The sequence below is a fragment of the Sinocyclocheilus anshuiensis genome, unplaced genomic scaffold, assembly GCF_001515605.1.
Source record: "Sinocyclocheilus anshuiensis isolate Anshui unplaced genomic scaffold, SAMN03320099.WGS_v1.1 scaffold434, whole genome shotgun sequence".
Lineage (NCBI taxonomy): Eukaryota > Metazoa > Chordata > Actinopteri > Cypriniformes > Cyprinidae > Sinocyclocheilus > Sinocyclocheilus anshuiensis.
In genome coordinates, this window is record NW_015544145.1 from 58,125 (window position 1) to 65,860 (window position 7,736).

At 36.7% G+C, this 7,736-nt stretch overlaps 1 protein-coding gene across 1 annotated transcript; it reads left to right on the forward strand.

The window, feature by feature from the left end:
* Positions 1–437: 437 nt before the first annotated feature.
* Positions 438–5,955, forward strand: LOC107695123 (nuclear autoantigen Sp-100-like). Its single transcript, XM_016494929.1, has 7 exons — positions 438–515; positions 1,679–1,878; positions 2,198–2,296; positions 2,437–2,588; positions 2,709–2,756; positions 2,966–3,040; positions 5,925–5,955. The coding sequence occupies exons 2-5, from the start codon at positions 1,692–1,694 to the stop codon at positions 2,730–2,732; spliced, it is 462 nt and encodes a 153-aa protein (XP_016350415.1). The 5' UTR covers positions 438–515; positions 1,679–1,691; the 3' UTR covers positions 2,733–2,756; positions 2,966–3,040; positions 5,925–5,955.
* Positions 5,956–7,736: the final 1,781 nt, after the last annotated feature.

Genomic DNA, 7,736 nt, shown 5'->3' on the forward strand with positions numbered 1-7,736 from the left:
ATTTATCCAATAGTAGGAATGTACCATACTAAGTAGCTAAGTAAAATATCTTGTGGAGAAGTGCTGGTTTAAAAGGGTGGCGTGACATAATTTGTGTTTGTATTAAGTGAATCAAACCACATTTAATTTACTTAACAATATGGTTTTAATTCATTCTCTTTGTCCTTCTCCAAACAAAAGTTGCACTACAGTTTGTGCTTGCAAAGATAATTTGACTGTATATGTTTATTTTTTTTAAATTATGTAATTTTGCTTCCATATTGTAAAGTACAGTAAGATATCACGTGTTTTTGTTTTAGAAATATATTGTATCATAAAATACGCCCCGTTGCAAAAACGTTTTAATGCAGATCAGAATGAATATATTAGAATAAAATAAACATGACCTTATTATAATAGTGTAAATGTATTATGTGCAAATATCTGTCATTCCCACTGAAGTCTCGTCAGTAGGTCACGCATGCGCGCGCTGATAGCTCCGAAGTAACCCTGGAACAGAAGCTGCTCCGGAGCAGGTTATGTTCAGAGAAATGCTATGGCTACTTAAATACCCTAAAAGTGATGCTTTTGGAACTGAAAACTGAGTTCATCCGCTCACTTACCTTAAACATAAGCAGCCAGGTATGTCAGATTACCTGCTTTATGTTAAATATATATTGTGTGTGTGTGTAGCTGACCAGACTGTGTGTGTGTGTGTGTGTGTGTGTGTGTGTGTGTGTGTGTGTGTATGCGTGTGTGTGTACTTGTTTATGCTACACTGTGGGGATCAAATGTCCCCACATGGATAGTAAAACCTGAAATTTTTAACATTGTGGGGACCGGCCTGCAGGGGAAAAAAATATTAAAAATAGTCAATTATGTTTATCTGAAAGTGTAACAATGCAAACAGGTGTTTCTGTAAGGGGTAGCTTTAGGGTTGGGTTAGTGGATATAAAATATTGTTTGGTCAGTATAAAAGTAATAGAAGTCTATGGAAAGTCCCCACAATTTACAGAAACAAACATGTGTGTCTGTCTTTCTCTCTCTGTGTGTGTGTGTGTGTGTGTGTGTGTTAATTTAATTATATGTATCAGTTTTATATTAATGTTAATTTAATTATTTGTAAAAGTAAGTTTTATGTGTGGATTGATGTTACAATTGAAGTGACTCGTCAGGAATGCAGAGTTACTGTAAGAAGACAGGTGTGGTTAGGTGAAAAACAGATGTTAGGTGAACATGTATGCTAATATAGCAAAATGTTTGTATTGCATCTGTCTGAGAGGCTCTAATCCGATCTCTTTTTCTGAATATTTCAATACTTTTTCATTTCCAGTTTCTTTTCTTTTATGCAAAGACAAACAGTCCAAGGAGCAAGTTTCAGTTGTGTTTCTGTGTCGTCAGAGTGTTGTTGTGATAGACGTTACTTCTGGAACACCAGAGTAGAGAATCCAGTCTGATTGGCAGTGTTTCATTTAGTTTCTCTTTAGTGTAGTGGTAGTTTGAAGTGCAGCCAGGTTCATTTCTGTGTTTTACAGGTAAGGTCATCTTTTCCTTCCATTAATTATGCATGGAAGATTGCATGGATTTACCTGAATGGTGTAAACTGAAAGAATCATTCATCCTGTTCACAAGTGTGTATCTATTTCGCATCATACAAACAATTCTGAATATCCACAACTAAATGATGACTGTGCTTTAGATACCAACGGGAGATGGATGGTAAATCATCCATAGATTCAGAGCAGGATTTGGACAGCTCTTCAGGATCTGACTGGATGAGTGAAATGGAAAAAAGTAAAGGAAAACAAGGAGGAAAAGGAAAGATTAGGGAACAAGATGGAAAGGAGAAAGGAACATATTCCAACAAGAAGAAAAAAGCTAGAAGTAAAAGCAGTCCAGGTAAGCATGGGTGGATCATATACAAAAAAAAAAAAAAACTTCAGACAATAAAAGGGTTTTTTTTTAATACTTTTATATAAAGACTACATTAAAGCACATCTTTGGCATTTTTATTTAAATAAAGGTGAAGTTGAGGTTAATTTAGCAGAGAATTAAATGTTGACATTTAATGCTGAATTAAATTTTGAACATATCTTGTGTATGAAAGGGGTGTGATGTGTCTAAAAAACATAAATAAAAAACCAAGGGAAGAACAGGGAAAAATCAATACAAGTCTGATAGCTTGTAATTACAGAATCCTTTCCTTTTTAATGCCTAGACCTGGACGAAATCTTTCAGGAGGCCAGAAATAAGACAAAACTGACTGTCCGTTGTGGAAAAATGACTGGTCTTTTATGCAAAAAAAGGTATGAGAATGGTAAGTTTTGAGATTATGAACATTTTTTCTCACATTGTCAGACAGAAATTTAAATGCAAATTTAGTTTTAGAAAGACATGTACTGTTTTAATTATATGCTCCCTATTCATATGTTCTTTATGATGTTTCTCTGTCTTAAGGAGAGAAGTGGATTTCATGTAACAGGAAATGGTTTACGCCCAGACAGTTTGAGGAGCTTGGAGGAAAGGGGAATAACAAGAAGTGGAAGAGTAGCATCTATTACAAGCCATCAAATGGCCTTCAACAAGTGCAATTAGAGAAACTCATAGAGGTATGTACTGTGTGCAGATGGTGTAAGGCTTGAATTTTATTTTATATTTTTCTACATTTTACTGGTCCTCATATGATTTAAGTAAATCTAATTATAATGTAAGTTATTTATCCATCTTAGAATAGGTGTCTGCCACAGTATTGATATCTGAGGAAGTCATCTAGACAGGTATTTCAACCACTGCAAATTAATTAGCAAACGCACAAGCCACAAAACATAAACAATATTCATGTGTTTCATATTAAACATGAAAATATTGATTGTAATCTATTCGGTACTTGGTTTTCTTTTTAAAGTTTCATTTTAACATTAGTATACCGTTGATTAATCATTATGCAGAATTACTCAGATATGTTCATGTTTTTTTTTATTTATAGGTGACACAGACAGATAGATGTGGTGCAGACTCATCATCTCAGCAAAATGTGACAAGACACCTAACCATACAAAACGTAAATAGAAAAGAAAATAGCGTGTTTATTAACTCTTTAAGAGGTCTTTGTTCAGTTGAACATATATAGGCTATGACTTCTTTACAGTCAAAACATTTAAACCTAAAAAAAATTACAATTGGGACTTTTCTACCATTAGATTTCACTGGCAGTAAGGAAAACAATCACAGAAATAATAATGAAATACCTGTGTGTGGAAATGAAGAGGACACAGTGGCGAAGGGCAGACCTGGATTAAGAACACATAGGGCCCTGGGGCTATAGCAAACCCAAGGGCCCCCCTTCATAGTAGCCTATCTTGGTGCCACAACGTTTTCTACAACAGGAATAATTCGGGGTTTTTTTTTTTTTTTTTATCAAATCTCCAACATACAGAGATACAATGTGTATGCACACTAAATATTCCATGTTACAACACATTAAAATAATAAATACATTAACACCAGATATATGAAGTCAAAGCAAACAGGTTTCCAGAAGCAGCAACAACTTTTGAGCATATACAGCTCCCTTAAGGAGTTTAGTTTAAATAGTTTTATTATTAGAAGGTCTTCTTTCTTGGCCCTAGAAGAGGAGAATCATCAGGGCTGGACTGGTGCTAAAATTCAGCCCATCTGGCCCACACAGTCCCCCATAAATGTTTTGCTGGGGTTAGGGCAATTGGAATAAATTATTTATTAATAAATAACGGATGAAACAAATGATATTTTTGAATACCTAAAATGCATTTAACAATATTGATATTTCATTATATTGCAGGCTCTTAATTATTGAATTCATATTTTTCTGCATTTAAAGTTTATTAGTCCTTTGTAGTTGCCCTAATGAAAAGCTAATTCTTGAATCCAGAGTTAACTATAGTATTAGTAAACCTTTATAAAATGGACTTATTGCCTTTATTTGAACCAATATTCAATAGGCTATAAGTATCCTATAACAATTTTCGTGACATTAATAATAAATATCATTAGCCATATTCCTACAGTGTCAGTAAATGCATGTTAAATAGCCTAGGTCTGGTGCTGTGGATTAAATTGCTTATTTACAGTTTTGTACAGTTTACCTGTACACTTCAGTTTACATGGTCAGTGCTATTCAGTCTGGTTTCTGCTAGTCTAGCCGATCGACTGACGGCTGAAGGTCTGGAATCCATGGCAGCTTTCATTGGCCAAAGCCCGCCCATGAGGCCGTTTGACCGACATGTCAAACAACCAGTCACAGTTTGTTTCGTTTCAGCGTCACATTTCAGGGCGTGGAAATGTCGCCAAAATAACAGACTGGTGTGTAAAACTCTCGGACGTATTTTATAGATTCTCTGTCACGAACTTTACATTTTTCACATAATTTTGAAAATCCAGCGTTTAGTTGATCCTGATAAGCGCTCGTCGTCACAATTGCAAACACGACGGCTTTCTTCTTTCGTCAGGGGGTTTGGCATCACGGCATCTTTGTTTCCAGGCGGAACGTTAAAGAACACGACACACATGTCTCCAGGAAATCATGTATAATTCAACCAATCCGATGATGACTTCAAATCTCCTGAAGTGTTTCCACTTTTGTGTGCCATATGCATCAGACGTTTAGCCAAAGTTCCATGGGCGTGACGTCTGAAGCTGAGACTAGCACTACCCCCACTCACCATCATGAACAGCACTGGGGCTGCCCGACATGTCAAACAACCAATTACAGTTCGTTTCGTTTCAACGTCACGTTTCGGTACGTGGAAATGTCGCCACAATAACAGACCGTATTTTAAAGATTCTATGCCACGAACTTTAAATATTTCACATGCTTTTGAAAATCCAGCGTTTAGTTGATCCTGACAAGTGCTCGTCGTCACAGTTGTAAACATGACGGCTTTCTTCTTTCATTAGGGGTTTTGGCATCACGGCAACTTTGTTTCCAGGCGGAACATTATAGAACGCGACACACACGTCTCCCGGAAATCCTGTATAATTCAACCAATCCGATGACGACTTCGAAACTCCTGAAGTGTTTCTACTTTTGTGTGCCGCTAACTTCACCATAGAGACTTTTGAAGTTCAAATATAAGTGTCGTGTGTGGAATTCAAATGGGCAAGCGCTGCTTATTATCACTTCAATAGAGCGGCGAAAGTGTCGAGCTGCAGTCGTTGTCAGCGCTGTGCTGGTGTTCTGACGAGTTGTGCTACCCACTCAGATTGTGCTACCTCCCATTAAAAAGATAGGTAGCACAAATCGATAGCAAAAAATGCTACCTATCAGATTGTGCTACCTCCCATTAAAAAGATAGGTAGCACAAATCGATAGCAAAAAATGCTACCTATCAGATTGTGCTACCAGCATCTTATTCATGTGGTTTGAGGCTTTTTTAATGTCCATACCTACCCCTACCCTAAACCTACCCGTTCACACCTACCCTTACCTTAAACTTACCCTTAAAACAATGTAAATATATTTTTGGTAGCACAATCTGATAGGTAGCATGTTTTGTCAATACACCGGCGGGAGACACCGGTCCGGTGTGGTCCAGCTGTTCTTTTGCACGGTGCGGTTTATTCAGGTAACTTGGTGCAGTTTCATCACTTGGCTTTTAGTGTTTGTTTCCCATGCGCTACAGTAAAGCCGAGGCGATTAGAAGATACCCGTAACTCTAGTGTAAACGAGTACAAAGACATTTTTTATCGCTCATATCTTTTGGACTGAAATAGCGCAGACACTAATATGTGGGGGCGTGGTGGGATTGCGGCAATCGGCACACCGGGAAAAGCTCGGGTGCTCCCGATGGCCAATCAATTCTAGGTCTAATTTTTGTGGTGGGATTTCGGCAATCGGCACACCGGGAAAAGCTCGGGCGCTCCCGATGGCCAATCAATTCTAGGTCTAATTTTCCTTTCCTCCACAGCCAATCACATCAGGCCCCCTCAATCCACGGGCCCTGGGGCTTCAGCCCCGCCTAGCCCTTATGTTACTCTGGCCCTGCCGAAGGGAACAATTCAGCTGGGTAGGTTTGTGTGAACATTTGCATTGCAAATTCGTCCAGACATTTTCTAAGCTAACAAGTTCAGTGGAGTGCAAAGCTTTTAACATGTATTTTTCAAAAATAATTGTGTACAAAAAGTACAAACACTCTGCATGCAGCAAGTTGTCATATTTACAGCACACAACTGCTAATTTCACCATTGTTGATCTCTGGTTCACTTTCACACCATTTATTGATTATCACCTGTTCCTCTGAAAAAAATAAAGTGAATGTTTTCTGCCCCATACAGACAGTTCTTCAGATGAGTCCATATCTGTTGCTGAAAGAGTCAAACTGGTGAGATTCAGCTGTAACAGGGAAAATGGGTTGAGATACCCACTGAGCAATGTGCATGCACTTACTGATAAATTGTAATAGAATATTAAAAAATAAGTATTGACATATGAGGGATTAGGGAATATACACGGCTATTCAGAAGTTTGTGGTCAGTAAGATAATTTTTTTAATACTTTACTTCAGCAAGGATTAATTAAATTTATAAGTGAAAAAAAACCTTTATAATATTGCAAATTATTTCTAATTCAAATAAATGCTGTTCTTTCGAACTTTCTATTTATCAAAGAAATGGTTTACAAAAGGGGTCAGCAACCATTCAGACCTTTTTTTAATTTTAAATATTTCTGAAGCATTCTTTCATGTTTTTTTAAACTTTTCAAAATCCTAAAAGTTTGTTTATTTTAACATTAAAATAAGCAGCATTGGTCTGAAACGCTTCATATGCACAGCATTCACGCAAATGGTTTGCCAGAGCCACACACATCTCTAGACTAGCGCAGGTTAATTCTCACACTTTAATAGTATTTACAGCTCTTAACAGGCTGTGTGATTCTGAGGAATGATTACCTCAAAATGTACATCGGTATGCAGTTTTTTCCCTATTGCTCGCGTGCCTGATTATCCCTCTTTGTGCCAACGTTTCCACGCGTGTCATAGGTGGCCAACCCCTGATTTACACAAAACATAAAGCAGCACAACTCTTTTTAACATTGATAATAATAATAATAAGAAGAAGAAATGTTTCTTGAGCACCAAATCAGAATATTAAAATGATTTCTGAAGGATCATGTGACACTGAAGACTGGAGTCTCTGTCATCACAGGAATAAATTACATTTTAACATACTGTATATTAAATTATTGTACTGTTAATCAATTAAATCTATCCTTTTTGAACATAGAAGACTTTCAACAACATTTAAAAACACTTACCGACCCCAAACTTTTGAAGGGCATGCATATGTGTGATTTATTTTTTTTAACATTCACCCATTATTTCTCACATATCCCCTTTTAGCAGACAAACAGAAAGCATTACTTAAATCTTATAATTTCTTTTCACCACAGAACAGGAGGGAACCTATAAATTTAACTGAAACTGTCAGTAAAACGATCACAGAACATATAGAATCTACTGGGACTGATAGAGGTTAGTGAGATCAGTTATTTCCTTCTATCATGATTAATTTCTCTTAATCTGAGACTTATCCTTTTTAGAATTTATTGATTTTTATTCGACTATGAAGGATCAGTGTTGAACTAAGTGGGTTGGTTAGAATAGGATGACCATTAAATATTCCTATTTAAGTGAGTGATACCAAAATGAAATTAAATGTTTTAATTCACTATCTTTTACTATATTCCCCAAACCAAGATTCACCTGCTCATCCCACCGATG

Coding starts and splice junctions, on each gene's coding strand:
- LOC107695123 (XM_016494929.1), top strand. CDS start 1,692: ATGGATGGTAAATCATCCATAGATTCAGAGCAGGATTTGGACAGCTCT. Junction 1,879..2,197: donor TAGAAGTAAAAGCAGTCCAG/GTAAGCATGGGT, acceptor TTTAATGCCTAG/ACCTGGACGAAATCTTTCAG. Junction 2,589..2,708: donor AATTAGAGAAACTCATAGAG/GTATGTACTGTG, acceptor TATCCATCTTAG/AATAGGTGTCTGCCACAGTA.